The sequence below is a fragment of the Sminthopsis crassicaudata genome, chromosome 1 (genome assembly GCF_048593235.1).
Source record: "Sminthopsis crassicaudata isolate SCR6 chromosome 1, ASM4859323v1, whole genome shotgun sequence".
In the NCBI taxonomy this organism is placed as follows: Eukaryota; Metazoa; Chordata; class Mammalia; order Dasyuromorphia; family Dasyuridae; genus Sminthopsis; species Sminthopsis crassicaudata.
Genome location: NC_133617.1, coordinates 114,049,022 through 114,073,901, shown reverse-complemented (window position 1 = coordinate 114,073,901; position 24,880 = coordinate 114,049,022). Strand labels below are relative to the sequence as shown.

The 24,880-nt window shown below is 35.5% G+C and overlaps 1 protein-coding gene across 1 annotated transcript in view; it reads right to left on the bottom strand.

Annotated features, from left to right (window-relative positions):
• SNTB1 (syntrophin beta 1) overlaps window positions 1-24,880 on the bottom strand; it is a 316,488-nt gene that overhangs the window by 153,622 nt on the left and 137,986 nt on the right. Inside the window, exon 2 of the mRNA XM_074266474.1 lies at window positions 19,813-20,029. Within this exon, the coding sequence (XP_074122575.1) occupies window positions 19,813-20,029 (217 nt within the window). The remainder of the gene's footprint in view (window positions 1-19,812; window positions 20,030-24,880) is intronic.

The following is a 24,880-nucleotide window of genomic DNA, read 5'->3' as shown; positions in this document are numbered from 1 at the left end:
GCTATCTAGAAGAGGGGGTGAAGGGAAGGAGGGGAATATTTGGAACACAAGGTTTTGTAATGGTCAATGTTGAAAAATTATCCATGCTTATGTTTTGAAAATAAAGTTTTAATAAAAAAGAAATTCAGATTAAAGAAAAAATATCTGCAATTGTGATTAGTATTTAGCATAGAAAATTCCAGATTGAAGAAAGATTCTTTATAGATGATGAGGTCCTTCAGATACTCCTGTTTATGAGAACATTATGCTTCTTTCATTTATTTCCATAACACTGTAGATATTCCTGAGGAAATCATCCTCACAAGAAAAAAAATGGATGAAGAATGTCTAAGGTTTTCATTATAATATACATCTTGTCCATAAGTATGTATATTTAGGACACACAGCACAAATGGACAACACACTGGGCCCAGATTAAACAGGAGGAGTAGAGTGAAAAGAACTGCCTTTAGGAAGATGGAAAGCTTCTTTAATTACAGCCTTATGTCAGATTTTTTATATGTTAAGAAACATGGAATACAATGATCTCTAAGAGGAAAAAAAATTCATACAGAGAGAAAGACAGAGATGCATGGTGGTTGTGAAAAAGCTGCAACATATATTCAATGGGAAATTCTAAAAACAGAGATAGGATAATAAATATTATCTCAAGACATGAAAATAAGCCCTATTATCCCCCTACATATTAGCTGTGTAATTATAGGCAAGACACTTAACCTCGCTGGGTCTCAAACTTTTCATTCATAAAGAGAGAATTGAAAATAACCATAGTATATACCTCATAGAGTTGTTGAGACTCAAATGAAATGTTTATATTGAGAACCATGGAATAGTAAAAGACTGGCTATAAAACTAGAAGACCTGAAATGAAGTTTTGCCTCTGATAATACTTGCTGTGTGACTCTGGGCAAGTCACATTTAACTCCTTAAGCTCAAGGCAAGTCTCTCAGGCTCTCAGTTGCAGAGAAGATGCTGGCCTACATTGGTAGATGCATTTATCTGGCCATTGTCCATATCAATGAAATCATAAGTTCAATCTTTATGTAAATTTTTAAGGAAAAATTCATTTATTTATATGATTTCTAGAGTTTTTTTTTTTTTTTTTAATTAAAGCTTATTTACAAGGCATACGCATGGGTAATTTTTCCAACATTGATCCTTGCATAATCTTTTGTTGCAAATTTTCCTCTTCTTCCCCCCACCCCATTCCCCAGCTGGCAAGTAGTCCAATATATGTTAAATATGTTGAAATACACGTTAGATCCAATATGTTATGCATATTTATACAGTTATCTGGTTGTGCAAGAAAAATCAGATCAAGAAGGAAGAAAAAGAAAAACAGGAAAACAACGCAAGCAAATGATAACAGAGAGTGTGAGAATGCTGTGTTGTGTTTCACCCTCTGTTCCCAGGTTCTCTCTCTGGGTATAGATGGTTCTCTTCATCACTGCGCAAGTGGAACTGGTTTGAATCATCTCAATGCTGAAGAGAGCATTTATAAATATAAATAAATATTTATCCCCATTTTTAGTGGATTAGGAGCATCTTTCCCTTCTTCCAAATGTCCCTATTTCTAATCAAAGCATTATTTTTTTAGTCATTCAGATTTGCAAGCAGGAACCATCTTTAACTCTTCCCTCTTGCTTATTACTAATCCAATCAAATACCAAGTCTTGTCAATTCAGACCATTGCAATAACTTCCTGATCAGTCTCCTTTCCTGAAGTCTTTCCTCTTTCTCATTCATCCTTCAAAAAATTAATAAAGCAATATTCTTAAAGTATAGGTCTGATTATGTCATTTCACTGCACAAGAAGCATTAGTAACTCCCAATGGTTTCTAGAATAAAAAAATGAAACTTTCTGTTGAGTATTAAAAGCCCTTCATGAATTTGTTTCAGCTTCTCTTTCTAGCTAATAATACATTATTTCCCCGTATATAATCTAAGCTCAGCTCAACTGGCCTATTTGCTATTTCTGATATATAACATTCCACAGAAGATTCCCTTCATATCTGGAATGCTCCCCATTCTCCCTTCTTGCAATTGGCTTTTGTAACTATTAGCTGCATTCAAGGCTCAGTTCAAGTGTCACTTCCTTCAAGAGACATTTATGATACCCTCAATTTTTATTACCTCCACTCAATGAAATAAATTTGTGATTATTTTGGTATATTTGGTCACCTCTATGTAGAGGCATTGTACACCCCTAGACACAAGCTTCTAGAAGTCAGGACTGCCTTATTTAAATATTTTTACTTATTAATAAGGTACTAGGCACATTGTAGCCATTTAACAAAGGTCTGATTCACTGACATTAAACATATATCATTACTGTTTTAATACATACATATAGTTGTCCTGAAGAAGAAATGGTGAAGTTTGTGAAGACTGGGGAGTTGAGTTAAGGAGGAATTGAAGAGAACTCTATCAGGTTACAGCAAAAATATTTGGTCTCAAAGTTTTGCATCAACTCTAGAAAGTTATTTGTTCAGCCATCCTACTTGTCTACATATCTGACAGCAGAATCAGAACTTCTGTCATCAAGGCTTATTGGAATATTTCTGCAGAAATCATATGTGGCCTGGGTAAGATTCCACTACCTCTTATTGATTCAATCCTTGTCTTCATGTTTCCTGGAGAAATTAATCTAAAGATGTTATTTACAAACTGATACTGTTCTTCCAACTGTCAGGTACTACCGAGGTAAAAATCAGGCTGGATGTGCAAAATCACAATGTGGATCCAGAATCTCAGGTTCTTATCTAGGATGGGACCTCCTCGCTCCTTTCTTCCCTCTCTCTCCATCCCTTCCTTTTTTTCTTCATTCTTTCTTCTTCACTCCATTACTACCTGCATTCTTTCTATTGTCTTCCCTGTTTTATAAATAAAATGTTCTCTGGGAGCAGGTTTCTTGGGGGGCTTCTGGAGGCAGCCTTTGTTTCAGTTCAGTGTAATCACAAGTGCAGCCAGTGATTAAAGTCCAAATCCTTTGTTGTCTCTTTCAAAGTCTTGTCTCTTTTCCTGGGGCCTGTTTAGCTTCAATAGAGGCCTATCTCTCTCCTTGGTCCCAAGAGCTCCTGCCACTAGTCCTTTGCCTCTGCCAGCTTCTGCCTCTATCTTCCTCCAAATGAGCTTCTAGTGGGCTTGTCCTTCCTGGACCTGAGACCTTTTCCTTATATGCTGCACACTGAGTATACACCAATCATTACATCACTAGGAAATCATTATTTGTTCTAGGATTAAATCACTGTCTCCTCAATTCCACTGAGCACCTTGTTTCAAGTTCTGGCCCATGACATCTCCTTGTAGGATCAGATCAATCATACTGAACCATGTTAAATTAGATAATTATTGTCTCTATTCATTCCAGTGACTCAGCACCTTGTAAGAATCCTAACACCTTGAATCACAGCTATACTACTTCCTAGTCACATAACCATGAACATATCATTTAATATCTTAGCATTTGTCATTTAATATGTCTGAACTTATTCAGTCTTCTATGATATAGAAATGATTCCTCAATTTAGAAAGATCTAGACCTGAGAGGGACTTTAGAGATCTTCTATTTCAAGAAAGTTTAAATTCCTTGGTATATAGAGAATAAGTAAGTAGTAAAGCTACAGTTCAAACCCAGGTCCTCCAGTCTCAGTTCCACCTCTCTTTCCAATACCTTCATTAACCACCCCATAGAGTATGAGAAAAGTGCTTTGTAAAGAACTAGATACATAGTATCTATTATTATAACATGCATGATTAAGAGAATATAATAGCCATTTGATAGAAAAAAAATATTGATCAGAAATCTCAAGGCCCATCTGGTCCAATTCCTTCATTTTATAGATAAGGAAATTGAGTTTGATGGAAATAAAATGACTTATCCAAGATGCCAAAGGATATGAGTGAGATTTGAAAATAGGATCTAGATTTTTTTGATCCTAGAATCAGGGTTGTATCTTCTGTACTATATAACTAATAAAGATAGATATGTTGGCTCAGTGCATTTTCGGGGATTGTTGGAGAGTGAGTGATCCCAGATTTCTTCTTTGTTTCTAAGTACTGTGAAGAAACATTTCCTATCACTTGGATGTTTAATATAAGAAATGAAAGAAACTGTCCTTCCAGACTTTTTTTTTTAATTCTGTTTCATAACACTGGGAAATAAAATAAGCTTTTGATGCTAGAGGAAAAAAGACAGTAAATTTATCAGCATGTACATATTGAGTAAATGATTTAGTATTACAGGTGAAAACTAATTAATAAATATTGAGAGGAGAGAAAGGGAGAAAGAGAGGGGAAGGTGGAGAGGGATGGGAATGGGGAGGAGGACAGGAAGGAAAGGGAAAGGGAGAAGGAAAGGAGGAGGGAGGAGGTGAGGAAAAGGAGAGAGAGAAGGAGAGGAAGAAAGCATGCACAAGTTCAATAGGGGGCAGGATAATAAGTTCCTATTACTTAACTCTCAAAAGTACTACTCTCCCTTTTCCAAATATCTGCCTTTCAGATGCCTTTTCCTTGATGTTTTATGAGTCAACTGGATTAGCATAACCTTCCTATCTATCATATCATTATTGATTCTTACTGAGTCTCTTCCAATCTTTGGCTTCCTAGTATTTTCCTAGGAGTGATAAAAAACAGTCAACTGCCAAAACCTGTGTTTGCAAATACCTTGAGAATCCTTGTTTTCTTTTGGTGAGTATTTCCTCTGAAGCTACAGCTAGCAGCCAATAAAGTTCTACAAAGGCAAAGATCAGGCTGGAATGGTTTTCTTTCTTTCTTTCTACAAGGTTTTCCTGATGGTGTGGTTGAAAAAAATATGCATTTGTTGCTGGCTAACCTTTGCTGAGTTGGTTCTCAGATGACTGCAACCTCTTCTCAGCTTTTCCATCACCTTAATGAAATTTATTCTGAAAAATATAAAACCTCTTTTGGTCTTCTTTGCCTCCCAACCATCTGTCCCCCAATAAAGTCAAAATTATTATATTCTCTGTGTCCAGAACTGTGATAAATTCTAGGGACATAAATACAAACAAAACCAAAAATAATCTCTGTTCTTAAGTAGCTTTCATTCTAATAGAGGAAGAAAAATATATAAGGGAACTGAAAAGAGGGGAGGGATGGGGTACTGATACAGAAGAATGGTGGCAAAATCTGCAAAGACCAGGCAGGCTCCTTCTTCAACATGGAGCTTCTGGAAATAGCTTACAGGTGGGAAAAAGGGAAGAGAATGAAGGAAGTTGAAGCATAAGATTCATTCACTCACTCACTCATTCAATAAATACCAGGAGTCTATGTAAAGAATTGTAATAGATACTATGGATACAAGGCACTGTACACAAGGAACTTAAAATCCAAAAGACTGTTTTAAGACCTTCCCCAATTTAATGATGCCCATCATTTCCAGCTATCTTCTGTTCTCCTTCCAAAAATATTATAATTTAAAGAGAGGAAACAAACTGCTTTGACTGGCATTCTGATACCACTCAACCATTTTAGCTTCCCTCTCTTGCATTCAAAATTCCAGCCAAAATGGGCTGCAGTTTGTACTGAGTCCCCCTGGCCATGCCTTGTAACCTTTTACTTCTAAGCCCTGGCTCATTTATTCTATGCCTTATGAAGGAAATATCCTCTTTCTCCCTCTTCAACCTTTTTCATGAAACCTTTTCTTATATTCTTGGTCTCTAATGACTTTTCCCCTCAGTGTCCATATATTGTTTTACTTTGTATTCCTTAATATAATTATATATCTATGTTATATTCATATGTATTTTTATCATCCTATGAGATCACAAGCTTTTTTTTTTTGAGGATAAGGTTCATAGATTATCTAAACTTTGAGTCTTTTACAATCTTTAATTGTTTGTACAAAGTGTATATTTAATACTTCCTAAGAGGATAACTATTTATATAATAACAGTATTATCTAAAAGACAAATAATTTTGAAAAACTTAAAAACTCTGATCAATGCAATAATCCAACAAAATTCCCAAGGACCAATGGTGAAATACAGTAACCAAAAATGTAGAATGAATGAAGATGTAGATAAGAATGTAGAACCATTTTTTAGCCATGGTTATTACTATATTATTTTATATGATATTATATAAGAGTTTGTTTCACTTGGATTATATATATACTCTCTCTCTCTCTCTCTATATATATATATGTATATATATATATACACACATGTAATACACACATATACATATATATTAATATGTGTTACCATTTCTTTTTTTATCTTACAATGGGGAAGGAAAAGGATAGAAAATAACTAAATGAAAAAAAGTAAAATAAATTTAATAAAATTCATTGGATGTGTTAATGTGGAGTATGAAGGAGAGAGAAATTATAAAATTTCTAGCTTAAGTGAATACATTAAAAAAGCATTTTCTAAGCACTCATTAGATGCAAACCATTGTGCTAAGTGTTTGGAATACAAATAGAAAATTAAGTCCTACTCTCAAGGAGTTCACATTCTAATACAGGGAGATGACACATATAGGAAGTTGCAGTTGTAATTCCAACAGGAAGGCTAAGGGATGAAGCTGTAAGGCAGATGGTTATGCATCTTCTTTAGAATTGTTTCCATGAATAAAAATATAAATAAAAAAGTAATGATATTTCTAGTGCACTGAACTATAAATCAAGTAACTTTAGTTCCAGTTTGAGGTCTGATACTAACTGGACAGGTGCCATTATATTTCTCTGGACCCTAATTCTTTCATCTGCAAAATGAAGGGCTTCCAAGCATCCTCAAGCCCCTTCCAGGTCTATGATCCTATCAAGATCAAAATGTCAAAATATGATCATGGAGAAGAAGAGTCAATCTGTTTGAGAATAACTACTACAATGAGTTGAGGTTTAGACTCAGCATAGGATAGCCAAATGGAAAAATGCTTTAGGTTGTTGGAAAAAAAAATGAGACTGCAGTTATAGGTAAGAAACTGATGCAAGGATTTAAAAATCATCTAGAAAGGCCATTGTTGGAGTTGTTAGATTGGTACAGTGGCAAGAAGTCTAGAATTACAGTCACAGAATTAGAGTTCAATCCTAGTTGTGTCATTCATGTCATCTGTCTTGGTGGTCTTTACCTCATCTTTAAAATGATAGATTGGACTAAATTGGTTTCTGAGGTCTTATCTTACTATGAGTCTATGATTTGATAATCCCAGAGATGAATGAGTCCAACTAGAGAATGAGTGCTAAAGTGAATAGAGCACTGGGGATTCCCACAGGATCAAGAGGAAGAAGAGAGATAATAAGGGAAGAAGTCAATGGTGTTGCCTAGACAGCATTTCAAAGAATATGTCTCAAATGATATCAAGAATCCAAGGAAGATGAAAATGAAAAAAGATCAGTGGGTTTTGTGACAAGATTACTGGTTACCTTTAGGCTAGTCCCAAGAAGTAAGAAAAATGTTATCTAGATTTCAGGGCATTAAAAAAAGAATAAACCAGGAACAGGGAGAAGAGGAATGTTCAAGAAGCTTGGCAGTGAAAAGTAGAATGATTGAATGGTGACCAAAATAGAGGGCAGGATTAGATGAAGCCTTTCTTAAGATGGGGAGTCCTCAATATTATCAAAGGCAGACAGTAAATTATTCATACAGAGAAGACAAATTAATAATAATATAATGTAATATTAATAATAACTAGCATTTACAAAGCACTTATATTTGATTCTCATAACAACCTTGGGAGACAGGTGCTTTTTATACTTTAGAAAACTGAGGCAGACAGAGGTTAAATGATTTGCCCAGGCTCACGCAACTAGTACATGTCTGAGGCAGGATTTGCAATAAAACCTTCTTTACTCCAAAACCAGTGCTGTACTTACTGAGCCACTTTGATGGTAAAATGGGAGGGGTTCATGATAGGAATAAGAGTCTGATGGGGCAAGAATATCCAGAGTATATGTGGTGGGGTTTTCTTTAAAGAGTAGAAATAAAATTGATTCCTCTGAGACAGAAGGAAAGGATGAGAGGACAAATGTAGAGACAGTGGTATGTTGAACACTGAAGCTGTATTAAACATAATTTAATCTTTGATGATTCAGAAAATAATTCAGATTGCTGCTCTGCTTCAGGGTTATGAGCATCAATTACCATTTTTCTGCAGAAGCATAGAAGTGCCAGTTAATAATTCTGACTAAGGCTGGGTTTAGGAAAAATTATGAAATAGGTGAAATTGTTTTCTTCACTGCCTCTAACTCTATTTTCTATACTCTATTTTCCCTCTGATACTCTTCTGCCTGAAAGTCTCTACAGCTTTCCAGTTGCAAAACATCACTTCTCAATCTTCCTTTATAGATTGTACCTTATGTTATAGATATCTTTTTTTTTCCTTTGTCTCCTTTCTCCCTGCTAGAATCTTTTCAGCTCCCTTTTATGTGTTGGCTTTCCTCATTAAAATATTAGTTCTTTGGGGATAGGGACCATCCTTCTTTTTGCTTGTATTTATATCTCCAGTACGTAGTAATTCTTGGCATGGATAAAGCACTTAATGTAGTCAATCTTCTTTTGTGCAAGTAGGGGGTAGATGGGGGAATATATCATTCCAAGAAAATAGTGCAAGAGTTAAAAAAAAATGAATGTTTATATATTGAATTTAGAGGAAACATGGGATTAGGTTCCAAAAACCACCAAAAACTCTAATCTTTTGCTAAAGATTGCTAAAAATGCACTTTTTTTGCATAAAACTCTTTATAAAACACTCATTCTGATAATACGTAGTATTCCTAATACTTTAATTATGAAATAACCCATAAAATGCAGCACAAAAAATAAAATTGGTAACATGAAAAACATTTTTTCTTACTAGTAAATTCCTACTAACTTAACACTAGCTGTGTGACCCTAGGCAAGTCAATTAAACCAACTGCCTCACCAAAACAAATGAACAAAACAGTAACAATCACCACCAAAAAAACCCAAACCAAACCAAACCAAAACAAAACAACTAGTAATTCCCTACAATTATGTGATTTTCTCCTAAAATCTCAATAAAAATAAACATTGATTTCAGACAATATTGTACTTCTGTATCCCTTTCTACCTTGGTCCCCCTCTGAAAGCCAAAGAAGAGATTGATGGGAATTTAGTCATTGTTGTTTGGAAGATGCTAAGACTGGAAAGATCTCAATATCACCTTCAACACTTCAAATGCAGAGTAACAAAGCCAGGGAAGCATCTAGTAGGATACAGCTATTCTACAAACTTGCATACATCACACTTTCTTTTTTTCTCTACTACACATAGGTGTGAATGTACAGTTATCAAATGAAAGTGAAAATTAGGTTACTAAGAAAATCACACAAATACTTGAAGCCACAAAAGTTAAATGTACAAATGTGAAGGATCAACTGCAAATGCTTTTCTTCCTTCCTAAACATATTTATTCATTAACTCCACTGCCTAAGTATACTGCTCAATGACCAGCTAGATAATTTGGTACATTTGCAATAACATCTAGTTAGTGGTTCAATGTTTATAGAAGTTCAATTCATAAATGCATATTCAGCTATCTATATATATGTTTTTCAAATGACATTTGTATTTTGACAGATGCCTTCAATGCCTTTACTTAAAAACATGAGTATGTAGAGTCACTGAACAATTTTTTTTCAAGTAGATAGTGGTTCATTTTATCCAGACATAAGGACACTGCAGCTCTGATTAATGGAATATTATCTATTAAGTAGCTTGTTGTTTGAATAATCTAAAGTCATGGACATAAACTTACATGTTTTTCATAACTTTTTCTTTTACTCTAATACCTTAAAGGTTTGGTTACATTTCCATATCCCAAATATTTCATGGCCTAGAAATAAATTTGAGCTTGAGACGTGTGGACAATCAAATGGTAATTCAAACAAGATAAAAGGGAGAACTGACAAAGTTTCTCCAAATGGAAGCAGGTAAATGGATAGGAAAGATGGTGGTTGATTATTAATCTCTCCTGATGACTGAAAATACACAAAAAGTCTGAAATTATAGCAAATATTGCATATGATAGTACTGAGATGGGGAGAAGTTGAATGATTTTCCCAGAATCACACAGCTGAGACAAGATTTGAACTTGGGTCTTTTCCTATCCATCCACATACTCTACAAAGCATTATCTTAGGAGCTCATATTTTGATGGGAGAACCAGTAAACAAATAACTATTTAAAAACAAGATCTAGAGATGATAAACTGGGAGTCATTTCAGAAGAAGAGCACTATCATTAAAGGGGACTGAAAAAAAGGCTTCTTGAGAAAGGTAGAATGTAATCTGAGATATGAAGCAAACCAAGGAAGCCAGGAGGCAGGGACAAGTTTCCCCTTCTGGCATGGGGAAAGCAAGAAAATAAGTCAGGAGACAGATCTGATGTCTAAAATGGAAAAAGAATGTAGAGGTCTTTTGATGAGGGTGAAAGAGGAGAGTATAAAAGCTGGCTTGATATTTAACATTAAAACAACAAAACCCTGAAGATCTTGGCAACTAGTCCCATCACTTCCTGGCAAATAGAAGGAGAAGAAATGGAAGCGGAGTCAGATTTTATGTTGTTGGGCTCAAAAATCACCGCAGATAGTGACTGCAGCCATGAAATCAAAAGATGCCTGCTCCTCAGAAGAAAAGCTATGTAAATCTGGACAGCACCCTAGAAAGCTAATATATATATTAGCTTTTTAATAAAGGTCCATAGGATCCAAGTTATGGTTTTTTCAGTAGCAATATATGGCTGTGAGACAGACTATAAGGAAAACTGAGCTCTGTCAGATTGCTGATTTTAAAATGAGGTACTAGGGAAGACTTTTGAAAGACTCTTGGACAGCAAGAAGATCAAATCAGTTAGAAATTAATTAAAGAAATTAATTCAGACTATTTACTGGAAAGTCAAATGCTGAAGGTAACATATCAATATTTTGCTTACATACTGATAAGATGAGACTACATGAAAAAGACCTTGATACTAGGAAAAGATTAAAGGTCAAAGGAAAAGGATGAGATGGATAAATATTATAATGAAAACAACAAACTTGAACTTGGACCGACTTGGAGAGACTGTGGAGGATAGAAGAACATCTTGGCATGCTATGACCTATGGGATCAAAAAGAATCATACACAACTAAACAACAATAAAGACGGAATCTCTTCCTGCTGAACATGAGGCTATTTCCCTATTTGGAAGTAGACAGCACTGACAACTTGTGACTATTGAATTGCTAAAAGGTAATAAAAAAAATTTTTTTTTGCTATGGGTTTGCCCCATAATCTATTCAATTCAACCCAACAAACATTTGTTAAGGGTCTCCTATGTGCAAACCCCTGTGCCAGGCATTTATAGTATGAAGATGATGATAGAGTTTACAGTCTAGTATAGAGACACAACACATAACCAAAGAACTCCAAGCAAAAGAGAACATAAATATACAAGAGGTGTAAATACAGTCCTGTATGAGTGTGTATCATCTCTTGTCTGGAATATTATAGTAGTTTCTTAATGGGTCTCCCAGGGTCAAGTTTTTCTCCTCTCTGATTTGTCCTATACTCAACTGTCAAAATGATTCCCCTAAAGTACAGGTCAATTATGCTAGCCCCTGCCTGTCCTAGTGACTCTTTGTTCCTTCTAGGATCAAATAGAAGCTCCTCTCATTGGCTTTTAAAGCCCGTGTGAACCTGGCTTCCAACATACTTTTTTTTTTTCTTTTTCTTTTTTTTAATTAATTTTTTTATTTATAAAACATATGCATGGGTAATTTTTCAACACTGACCCTTGTAAAACTTTCTATTCCAAATTTTTCCTTCCTTCCCCCCACCCTCTTCCCTAGATGGCAGGTAGTCCAATGTTAAATAAGTTAATATATATGTTAAATCCAATATAACAAAATACTTTTAAAAAAAGTTTTATTACACTCCTTGCCATGCAAGCTATATTAAAACTAAGCTAATCTTCTTATTAAATGTGCATCAAAGGCCAAACTTCATCTCCCATTTCTGTCTTTATATAGCTTGTTCCCCATTCCCTCCCTCATCTCCACTTCTGAGGATCCCTAATTTCATTAAAGAGTCAGCTCAAGGGTCATTTTTTTTACCCAAAACCGTTCATGATCCACACAACTGCTTATTTCCTCCATCCAAAATTATCTACTTTCATATACCTATATATGTACAATTGGTCTCCCCAATACGATGCAGTCTTTGAAGACATGGAATGTTTTGTTTTTGTCACTTAATTTCTCAGTTCCCTTCTTGTCCTCCTCTTACCATGCTCATTGCACTCTACCCACCATCCTCAAACTCCCTGCTGCCTTCACCATAGCCTTGAATTTGCTCTTTAATCACATGGCTCTGATAATTAAGCTTTACTCTAATCTTGCTCAGAATCAGATTTCTACCACACTTGCTGGCCATCTCTTCAACAAGCTAACTACAACACCATTTGTCATTCTCATTTCTCACCATCATAATCTTTTGCTCTTTCCATGGTTTCTAGGCCTTAATATGTGCCATACTACTTCCTGGGCCTCTCCACACTCTATTACTCTGTGCATCTCCCCTTTGTGTTCCCCTGTATAGGATGTAAATACAACTAATTACATTACAATTAGAATAAAATTACATTAGTGTTTAAGTTCTTTGAGAACTGAGGCTATCTTGAATGCTTGTGTTTTTATCCCCAAAATTTAGTACAGTGAATGGCACATAATACAGGCTTGAAAAACATTTGTTGTTTGTGTGATTGATATAAGTACTGAGAAGGGAAAGAAATTTCCTCTTATTTTTTTTTAATTTTTATTTTTAGTTCCCAATTCCTTCCATTCCCCTACGTTTTTAAACCCATTATACATATGAAGTCATGCAAAACATTTATGTATTTGTCATGTTCTGGGGAGTGACGTTGGGAAGAAAAAAAAAAGGGAAAAAATGTTTTAAACTTCATTGAGTCTAACATTTGTCTATCTAGAGATGGATAACATTTTTATCATGTATTTTTTTGGAGTTATAGTAGATTAATGTTATTAAGGTAAATTAATTATTAAGTCTTTTCACAGTTGATTACACAATACTGCTGTTACTGTATGCACTGTTCTCCTGGGTCTGCTCACTTTTGTATCAACTTCATATAAATCTTCTCAAGTTTTTTCTGAAACCATTCCCTTTATCATTTCTTATGGCACAACATTCCAGAACATTCAATCATCCTCCAACTAATAGGCATCTCTCAGTTTTCATTTCCTTGTCATCATTTTGAGTCCTTTCCCTTGTTATTTTGAGTTTCTTGGGATATAGATCTAACAGCAATATTGCAGATTCATAGAACATGCAAAGTTTTAGGGCATAGCTACAACTTTCCCCCTTTCTTCTTTTCTCTTCTCCCTTCTTTCAGCACACCCTTCTTTCTCACCTTTCCATTCTTTTTTTCTGAGATCATCCCAACATAATAGATTTACATCCATACCCTCTAAATAGATTTTTTAACTGCCCTAAATGCCCTAATGATGATAAAATTCTTAGCAATTATATGTATCATCATCCTAAATGGGGATATAAACAGTTTAACACTAAGTCCCTTATTATTTCTCAGTCATTTTTACCTTGTCTTCTCTTGAGTATCATTGTTTGAATGTCAATTTTTTTCTTTTTCCTGAGGCTGGGGTTAAGTGACTTGCCCAGGGTCACACAGCTAGGAAGTGTTAAGTGTCTGAGACTAGATTTGAACTTGGGTCCTCCTGAATTCAAGGCTGGTGCTCTATCCACTGCGCCACCTAGCTGCCCCGAATATCAAATTTTCAATTCAGTTCTGGTCTTTTCATTTAAAAAAAAAATGCTTGAAAGTCCTCTATTTCATTACATATTAATTTTTTCCTATAAGATTATGCTTCATTATAATTCTAATTTCTTTACCTTTCAAAATATTACATTTCAAGCCCTTTGCTCTTTTAACGTGACAGTTGCTACAGTTTATGTGATCTTAATTGTGGTTGCATGATGGTTGAATGGCTGCTTTTAGTATTTTGTACTTGACCTGGAAGCTGATGAATTTGGCCATAACATTCTTGGGGCCATTTTCATTTGGAAATTTCTTTTAGGAAATGAAGAATGCATTCTTCAAATTTCTGTTTTGCTTTCTTTTTGAAGCTGTCTGAAGCTTATCTGAAGATGTCTATAATTTCTTGAAATATAATAACTAGGGCCTTTTTAAATTGTGGCTTTTTCCTCAATCTATTTTCCAGGTCAGTTGTCTCTTATTTCACATTTTCTTCTATCTTTTCAATTTTTAAAATTTTGTTTTATTGCTTTTAATGTTCCTTGGAGTCATTAGCTTTTACCTGCCCAATTCTAATTTTTAAAAAATAATATTTTACTTTTTGCTAATTATATGTAAAAACAATTTTCACATGCTTTTTTTTAAAATTAGATTCTCTCCTTCTCTTCCCTGCTGTCTTCTTGAAACTTTAAGCAATCTGAAGCAACATGTGCAATGATAAAATCTATTTCTAAATTAATCATTTGTGGAAGAAAATTCAAAAAGAAAGGAAGGAAAAGAAAAAAGAAGGAAGAAAAGAAGAAAAGTAGGAAGGAGGGGAGGGAGAGAAAGAGAGAGAGAGCAGAAGAGAAGAAGGAAACAAGGGAGGAAGGGAAGAAGGAATGAAAGTAGATAGGATATTTTTAACATGTGTCCTTTGAGATAGTCTTGGATCATTATATTACTGAGAATAGCTAAGTCATTCACAGTTATTCATTGCACAATATTACTGTTACTGAAGTCAATGCTCCCCTGGTTCTGCTCACCTCACTTTGTACCAGGTTTTCTGAAATCAGCCTGCTTGTTATTTCTTTTGGCACAATAGTATTTTATTAAAATCGCATACTATGATTTGTTCAGCCAGTAACCAATTGATAGGCATCCTCTCAATTTCCAATTCTTAGCTACCACAAAAAGAGCTGCTATAAATACCTTTATACAAATTGTTCCTTTTCTTTTTCCTTTTTTTAAAAAGATAAATTTTAATGGTATTGCTAGATGAATAGATATGAACAGTTTTACAATTCTTTTGGACAAAAGTTCAAAATTGCTTTCCAGAGTGGTTGGATTAGTTCACAACTCCATCAAGCATTAGTGTTCCAATTTCCCACATTCCCTCCAACATTTTCTTTTTCTGTCATAATAGCTAATCTGGTTGGTGTGAGTTGGTATCTCAGGGTTGTTTTAATTTTTATTTCTCTAATCAAAAGTAATCTAGAATATTTTTTTCATATGGTAAATAACTTTGATTTTTTAATGTCTGAAAACTGTCTGATTATATGCTCTAACCATTTATCAAGTGGAGAATTACTTATAGTCTTATAAATTTGAAGTTGTCTATATATTTGAGAAATTAGGGTTTTATCAGAGATACTTGATGTAAAAAAATTCCCCCTCCCAGTTTTCTGTATTCCTTCTATTTTGATTACATTGGTTTTGTTGTAGAAACCCTTTTAAATTTAATATAATCAAAATTATCCACTTTATATTTTATAATGCTCTTTATCTCTCCAGTACTAATTTTTAAGGGGTTATTTTCTTCAGTGAAGTTTTGTGACTCCTTTATCATTTGACAAATTTCTATTTTTAATGATTTTTTTTTTAGCATCTTTTGACGCTTCTTTGTCAGGCTGCTAATTCTTTTTCCATAATTTTCTTGAATAACTCATTTCTTTACACTATTTTTAACCTTACTGCTTTTATTTGACTTCTAAGAAATCTTTTCTGTTTTTTTAAAAATGCTTTTTCTTTAGTTCTTCTAGGAATTCTTTTCTGGGCTTTGCCTGACCTGCAATTTTCTTTGAAGCTTTGCTTGTAGATCTTTGAGTTTTTGTCATATCATAATATGGTCAAGTGTCTTTCATGTTTACCTGCCATTTTAATAGTTCAATCAGGGCCTGTAAACTAAAAAGTTTGATGAATGAAGAATTCTCTTCACTGCCTTCTTGATCATCCTTCTAGTCTGTAGATCCCTGATCCCTCCCCACTATGATGATTCCTCTCTCTCCTTGGAACTGTGACCAGGCTTGTTTAATAGACAACAGAGCCACCAGGTGGTATCCATTACTGCCCTGAAGGCTAGTACAAGAATCCCATGGGATCACTTTCTATCCAGCTGTTAAGTATCCTTACAATCCATCTGATCTAGGTGACTTCCTATGGCTGCTGCTGCTGTATTTGCTGGTACCACACCTACTCCAACATATGCCTCTGGTCAGTCTGTTCTCTGGTGTCTGTTGCCTTTTTGTTTTTCTAAGCCACCTTGGGCTAGAAAAATAGCTCACTGTGACTTTTATTGGGTTTTTCTCCACAGAATTTAGTCTGATGTACTTTTAAGTTGATGTGGAGGAAATGTGTTGGGGGAATTCAGGAAAACGCTGGCTTCTCTTCATAATTTCTAAGTTAGAAGTGCTAGCAAAGTTTCCTTTTTTCCTTGAGGCAATTGGGGTTAAGTGACTTGCCCAGGGTTACGCAGCTAGGAAGAGTTAAGTGTCTGAGGTCACATTTGAACTCAGGTCCTCCTGACTTTAGGGCTGGTGCTCTATCCACTGTCTCATCTAGCTGCCCCGGCACAGCTTCTTAAAGAAAGTAACATTGGGTCTTGAAGGCCAGGTAGGATTTCAATAGGTAGCAGAAGAAGGAAGAAAGGGAACTCTAAGCACAAAGAATGGTGGTACTTATCAGACTTGTCCAGGAGAAGATGGACAATCCGATTTGGCTAGAGAGTACTGTATAAAAAGTAGGTTAAAGTGAGATAAAGTTAGGAAAGAAGGCTGTCACCAGACAGGAAGGTTTGTAGGGGCAGGTTTAGGATTTTAGAATGTATTCAATTAGAAAGAAATCTGTGTCCATTTTGGACTATAGTCAATGATTCTCATATAGGTCTCTTAAAATTCAAATATGTTGCTTAGGAGAAATAATGCCATATCACATTAGTATCTCATATGTATTAACACAGATTAATTTATCTGTTCTGAAACTTTGGAAAGGGGGCTTCAGGATATGGGACAAACTTGCATAAGGATAGGGAAGAAGTTTGGAACTGTCCAGGACAAAGGTTTGGAAGGTCCAGGTAAGATACCTGAATGGTTTGGGATCTACATAGCCAGGCAATCTCCCTCCCCTCAACCTCTATGTTTGCAAAAAAGAAAGAGAATTGCACTGAGTGGAAGAAAACTCAGCTGACTTCACAATTTTTTCTACCTCTGGCCCTGCTTATATGTTTCTACCCACATGGCTTTGCTTCTATTCTTTTCCCTTGCTTCACTGACTGATTCCTGTAGAGATATAATGAACAATGGTGAGGAGGGTGTTAGAAGGGGGGAGTGGAAAGGACAAGGCGTGTAAAAATGCAGCTTCTAATCCAATAAATATGTGTTGAGACTCAGAGGGGGTTCAAGCAGGATCTTTGGAGCTAGTGTATGAAGAGAAGAACAAAAGGAACATTGATCTAGGGTGTTGAGATGGCAACTTTCCCCCTTTGCATGCCCCATTGGCTCTCATTGTCAGCAACTGTGAAAATAGCCAATTATTTAGTCTGCTGGTGTGATGCAGCTGTCCCACACATGTTACAAATAAGGGCCAGTGAGCTGTTCCTATTTTTAGCATTTTAATGCAGATGCAAAGGTCATATAAATTCCCCATTTGCTGACTGTTTCTCCCCCAACCCCACCCCAATCTCCCTCCTCTGACTGAGTCTATGTCTTGAATAGCTATTTTGGCCTGTTAAGATGAATTTGGAAATCCTGACAAAAAGAAAAAAAAACCTCCACAATTCACTTATTTTCATTTCTGGCTGACCTCCACATGCCTTCTTTGAATTGGCTGATATCATTATCTGGTGACATGGACTCCTGCAAATTCTTCTAGAGATATCACGCCATATGAGAATTATAGGCATACCCCTCTGTCCCAGAAAGGGAATTCTAGCATCTACACCAGGAATTCTTAACCCTTTGAGAGTCTGCAGACTCCCCAAAGGGGTCTGAATATTTTTCAGCAGGTCCATGAAATTAGATGGAATGAATATAGAGAGGTATATATCTATAGATATAGATATATACATATATCTATATATAGATATAGATATAGATAGATAGTGCACTGGATTTGGAGTTAGGAAGACATCTTCCTAGGTTCAAATATGGCCTTAGACAGTAATTAACTGTGTGATGTGAGGCAAGTCACTTAACATTGTTTGCCTTGGTTTCCTTATCTATAAAATGAGTTAGAGAAGGAAATGACAAACCACTCCAACATCTTTGCCAATCAAACCCCAGATGGGGTCACAAGGAGTTGCACATTATTGAAATGATGAAACAACAAAACTGAAGCTGAACGCTTTCTCAATTATTTAAAGATATTGTGACAAGGGGTCCCTATGAGATTCCCCCAGACTAATAAAGAGGTCTCTGACACACAGAAAAAGTAAAGAATCCTTAATCTAGACAAACTCCCTCATTTAAAAATGGGAAACCAGATGTTCCAGGACACAACATAACACTTGCTTAAGAGAAAGATAATGGCAGAGCCAGGGTAAAAAGTCTAATTCTACTATATGCCATGGTCTGGGTGTGAAATAACAATAAGGTTTCCCTTTTATCTGCTGCTTTACAGACATGATCTCAATTGATCCTTGCAACTACCTTGTAAGGAAAGCACTATTATTCCTCTTTGTTGTTGTTGAGTCATTCCTGACTCTTCATGACTTTTCATGGCAAAGATACTGGAGTGGTTTTCCATTTACTTCTCTAGTTTGTTTTACAGATGAGGCAAGCAGGGCTAAGTGACTAGGGCAAGGTCACACATAGGTGCTCTAACCACTATACAACTTAGATGCCATAGGGAGAAGGAAACTGAGAACCAGAAAATGAAGCAATTTTTCATGATCACAGAACTAGAAAGTAGCTGAGGAAGTCATCATCACTGTAAGTCTAGCCCTTTTTCCACTAAGCCATGCAGAAACATTCTACTCTGACCTCTGCCAAATAGATTAAAGTCAAATTATTTGTTTCATATATACTTAAGATTATAGCTTCACAAATTAGAGCTGGGAGGGACCTTAGAGGCCTTTTAGACTAACTCATTTTATAGGGGAAGATGATGTTAATTAGCCTAAACAAAGTTATAGGTAGTATCAGAGACAAGATTTGAACCCAGATTTGCTGACTCCAGAGTTTTTCACTTATGTTTGTTCTTGATATCTCCTTAGAATGTCAGCTCCTTAAGGACAGCAGTTATTTTGTTTTTGTATCAGTATTCCCTGCACTTAACAGAATACCTTGCACATCAAATATTTATTGATTAATTGAAAATGCATATGTTATATCAGTATTCCAGATTAGTTAAAAACTAAAAACAATACAAATTTTTTGGGGGGGGGTTGAGAGGAATAGAAAGAATATTGATTCTAGAGACAGAATAACTGGACTCAACTTCTTCCTTTTACATTTGCCTTGTATCCTTAAGGAATCCTATTAACATTTTTTTGAGCCTCAGTTTCCTCATCTCGAAGATGAGCCAATTGGATCACATAACTTCCCTTTTAGCTTTAGAACTATGATCCCTCATCAGTTGTTTGAAACCCTGCAAAGTCAGGGCCTAGGGAAATGGGATACATTTTCCCTCCCTGAGCTGGGCCCTTCTCTGCAACACTTGAGAGCATTTGCTGGAAACCCACAAGGATTTCTAGGATGCCAGCCATACCTCCTGAATGCCCACAGTGCCCTTTCAATCCAGAAGCTGGATGGCAGCTAGGACAGAAAGCAGTAATAAAACAGAAAAACCAGGCTAGCTTACCTGTCTTCTGGGTCATTCAGAGCCATGTTTCGAGTCACGTAGCACATTTTGAGCGGGATGCATTTTTTGTCTCGGTGAAATGAGAGGGGGAGTGATGAGAGTGGATCTGAGTTGGTGCTTCCTAATCTCGGGGATTCGGGTGGGGGAGTCTCCCAGCCAATCTCTGATACTGGAGAACCCTTTTTCACGTACGGAGTTGCTTCTCGCATGTACTTCACTACAAACAGAAAGACAAAATTTAAGAGAAAAAAATGTTAGCATCAACAATCATTACAGAATCAGAGGCTATGAAAGCTGTTGTAATGGGGGAGGGGGAGGAATCCTACTAGATTTCTGGGCATCCGTTTAGCAAAGACAGTATAATGCAGAGGAAGTAAAACCAGAATAGTAAAGGGCATCGAGTTCATGCTACATAAGGATGGATAGATTAGTAGAAAAAACTGGGGATTGTTTAACCTGGAGAAGATAAGATTCTGATGGAACATGATAACTATCAAGTATTTGAAGGCATGTCCTTTGGAAGAGGGATTAAATTTGTTTTATTCAGTCTCAGAAGCAAAACCATGAGCAACATGTAGAAATTGCAAGGGGACAAATTTATGTTCCATGTCAGGAAAAATTATTTCCTAATAATTAAAGCTGTTTCTAAAAATTAGAACAGGCTACTTTGGGAGAGAGGGGATTCCACCTCTGTACATCTTTAAGCAAAGTTTGTCTTTTTTTTTTTTTTTTTTTTCCCAGAAATGAAGTAAAGACAATTGAGGTCCCTTCTAAATCTGACATTCTGTGATTCTCAGATCTTGTGATTTGGACTCACAGAATCCAGGTTTGAACATTGCTTCTACTCTGTATTTTACCCTTATGACACTGGACAAATCATTAAAAGTGCTTAGGCCTTGCTTGTCATGTTTGTAAAATGAGGATATTTGCACTAGTCTCTAAGATTTCTTCTAGCTCTAAATCTGCTCCTATTATCCTGCAATCCTAGAGATCATTTGGTTCAATCTAGGTCAAATCCCACCTTCTGCCCCAACCTCCATTTTAAAAAGGAAAAGGTTTAGAAATGAAGTGATTTGTCTGAGATCACATAAAGATAACTCATTTCCAGTTACTATGCTTAACACTGAAGATTCCTTTTTTTAAAACGTCAAAAAAAATTTTTTTTAATGGTTCTTGCCCTCAAGGAACTCAAGTACTAATGGGATAAATGATATGCAAATAACCATGTACATACAAGATATACAAATGTAGATGGAAAATATTCTCAGAAGGAAGGGATCAAGGAAGCTGGATGGATTGGGAGAATGGGAAAAATCTAGGCAGTCTTCTATTCCTACCCATGTAAGTGATCTTTGTTTGAAGTAAAGGGTAACCCACTACTTCCCAATGCAACCTTCTCAATTTCAGGAGAATTATAATTGTTAGGTAGGTTTTCATTTTCCTCCTGGGCAGCTAGGTGGTACAGCTAGATACTAATACCAGGCCTGGAGTCAGGAAGATCTGAATTCAAATCTGAACTCACTTACTAGCTATGTGACCCTGGGAAGTCACAAACCCTATTTACTTCAGTTCCTCATCTATAAAATAGAAATACACTGGAGAAGGAAATGGCAAATAAATATATCTAAATCCCAAATATAAAGTTGGACATGACTGAACAACAACAAAGCCTTTTCTTAAAAGTCTAAATTTGTCTCTCCAGAATTTATTCTCAGTGCTTTTAATTTTAAACTCTGGTATCAAGAACAAATTTAATCCTTCTTCTAAATAATAAACTTTCAAATACTTGAAGATATCTGTATACGTTGATCCTTTTGAAGGATCACTAATTATTTGAGAATTTGAAAATATGGCTCTACAGGCTCTTGATGCTTTACAAATAAAGACAGCAATTAGATTCCCAGTAATAAACTCTTCTTTAGCCAGCTTCAGGGGCAGCTGATAGAACACTGAGCCTAAAGTTAGTAAGATTCAGCTTTGTGAGTTCAAATTCAGTCAGATCCTAAGTAGCTGTGTAATAGTAGGCAAACCACTTAACCCTGTTTGTCTCAGTTTCTTCATCTATAAAATGTGCTGGAAAAGGAAATGACAAACCACTTCAATACCTTTGCTAAGAAAACCTAAAAATATGGTCACAGAGAGTCAGACATGGCTGAAAAATGACCCAATAACAATCTAGCTGTCAACTCTTTCACCTTGGAGGCTCCTTTTGAAGTCTGAGATTCCATAATTCTATGAATACATGTAGAGAAATTAACCCTGTTTTTAATGCCCATTCCTCTAACAATCTTCTGACCAAATACTTTACAGCTCCAGTCAAAATGAATTGCTTCAACATGACAAATATGGAAATATGTTTAAATAGAATGTACATGACAATCATCCATCACTACTTTGAAGGATTTATGATGAAAAATTCTATCCATACCCAGAGAAGGAAATGATTGTGTCTGATACAGATTGAAATGTTTTTTTCTTTCTCTCTCTTTCTTTTTAACTTAATTTTTCTTGAGGGTTTTTGTTTTCATTAGAGTGGGAGATCTATGTTTTCTTTCACAACCTGACTTTGTGGAAATGATTTGCATAGTGGTTACTTAATTGTGAGTGGGGATGGATAAAGGAGAGGATCTAGAACTCAGAAATCTTAAAAACAAATGTAAAAAAATTATTTTGAATGTAACAGGGGAAAATATTAAATAAATAAAATTTTAAAAATAAAATTATACTTTATAAAAATAAACTTTATTCATAACTTAAAGAAAAAGGTTTATATATGTTTAACCTATATTGGATTGCTGTCTTGGAGAGGGAGTAGGTAAGGGCAGGAAGAAGGGAGAAAAATTTGGAACACAAAGTCTTATAAAAATGAATGTTGAAAACTATATGTGTATCTGGAGAAATAAAATACTATTGAGGAAAAAAATGAATTGCTCACTACCCCCCAAACATATTCTGTACTTTATAAATCATTTCTGTGCTTTTGTTAATACTATCTAAATTTCTCAATCCAACCTGTCCCTACCTGTTGAATCCTCAAGTATTTTATACAACACCTCCTACCTACAGCTTGTCCTGATTCCCCTGTTGAGAAGTCTTCTCTCTACCAGAAATCATTTCTCTATTAATTATACCTTGTTTTTCAATTCAATGAAAAAAACAGTAGGGGTAGGGGTTGTAATGAAATTCATTTAACTTGTCAAAGTACTAAACAACATGAGATAGAGTCAAAGAGATTAATAGATTTAGTGAGATACTATAAGGGTTCTTAGAGCAAGATCAAAAAGAGTCTCCTAGGAAATCAGATCAAGTATACCTTTTGGTGGTCACAAATAAAAAGGAAAGAGAGATAACTGCTCAGTGGATAGAGATGGAGGGAACCAGAACATTAGAATGCAAATCAATTTTTTTGTAGTTTTATATTTTTTCATTCAATAAACACTTATGCTGAATTAATGATAAACCACATGTTGTGATAGGGCAACTGAAGCAGTTCCTGCCTTCAGGAATCTTACACATTCTATTAGAGAAAGGCAAAGCTTAAAGGACAGATGAAAATGGGTGGGAGTGGGGCTGGGGTGCTGGAAGTTTGGTTTGGAAATGGCTAGGAAGTGGAGGACTGAATTGTGTCCACAGAAGGTGAAAGAAAGCTCATCTGTCAGACTCCAGAGTAGTTTCTGGGGTTCCAGTGGAAGGCATTATACTAAGTATGAAGACACTAATAATATGAAACATTTTTTCCACCTAGGAGATTATAGTCTAGTTTGCAGAAATAAAATATCCACACAAGTCACTACAAGCTGAATCAATATATAATAAATGTCATGAGAGGTAAAGAAAATTAAATCCTGTAACAATTCAGAAGAGAGCATGCTTGCTTATGCACAGATAAGGTCTTAACTAAGCTTTCAAGGTTGAGAAGAATTTGGGTGGGCAGAGACAAATGGAAGGTATTATTCCAATTTGGAGGAATTGTATGAGCAAAAGCAGGATGCATAAGTCATGTTTGGGGACTTGTGAGTTTACTGATATCATTGATACAAAGAATTCCAAGGAGAAGAAACTTTCTACCAGTGCAGGTTGGCACCTTCTCTAGAATTTAATCTTTGAAATTTGCTTAGAATGATAAATGTGGAGATATGTTTGGAAGAATTGCACATGTTTAACCTATATGGGATTGTTTGCTATCTAGAGGAGGGAGAAGTGGGGGAAGAAAGGGAGAAAAATTTGCAGCACAAGGTTTTGTAAGGGTGAACGTTGCAAATATTTTCCATGTATTTTGAAAATAAAAAGCTATTATCAAAAATTTTTAAAGTTGCTTAGAACCCTGAAAGATTAAATCATTTTTCCCAGGGATACAAAGTCATGTGTCAGAGGTGAGAGCTGTGAACTCAGGCCTTCTTGCCTTCAAGACCCACTCTTTATTTACTGCACCATGGTGCCTTTCTCCTTTTGACGGGAGGATAGGGTGGAGTAGATGGTGACTAGCAAAGTAGAAAGGTAGATAAAGGACAAACTCAATATCATGAATGTCAGGTTGAGGGGTTTATAATATCCCTTCCAGGTGAGAAATAGCCACTTAAGTTTCTAAGCAGGGGAGTAATATGTCCAAAAAAGCTTTAAAAAAAAAAGTTATATTGATATCTTTTTTTTTGTTTGTTTTTTATGACATTTTCATGTCCAAATATATCTTCCCCCCTCTCCTATCCAATGAAGCATCCATTTTAACAAGAATTTAAAAGAGAAAAAAAAGACTGTTCAGCAAAAACAAGCAACACATCAACCAAATCTGACAGTAGATGCAATATTCCATATCTATAGTCAAGGCACTTTTAAAGGAAGATTAATCTGGAGTTGGTGCATAGAATGGTGAGAAATAGAAGACCTGCAGGCAGCAAGAGTTATTAAAAGGGTATTATAAAAGTCCGGAAAAGGTGTCTCAAGTGAGAGTGATGCACTGGGAGAGGAGAAAGACTCTAAGAAGATGCAATCTAAGTTTGGATGCCAATCTGTTCACCAGGTGGACCTATTTACATTTAGATTTTATTCCAAAATCCAGCAAAAATAAATG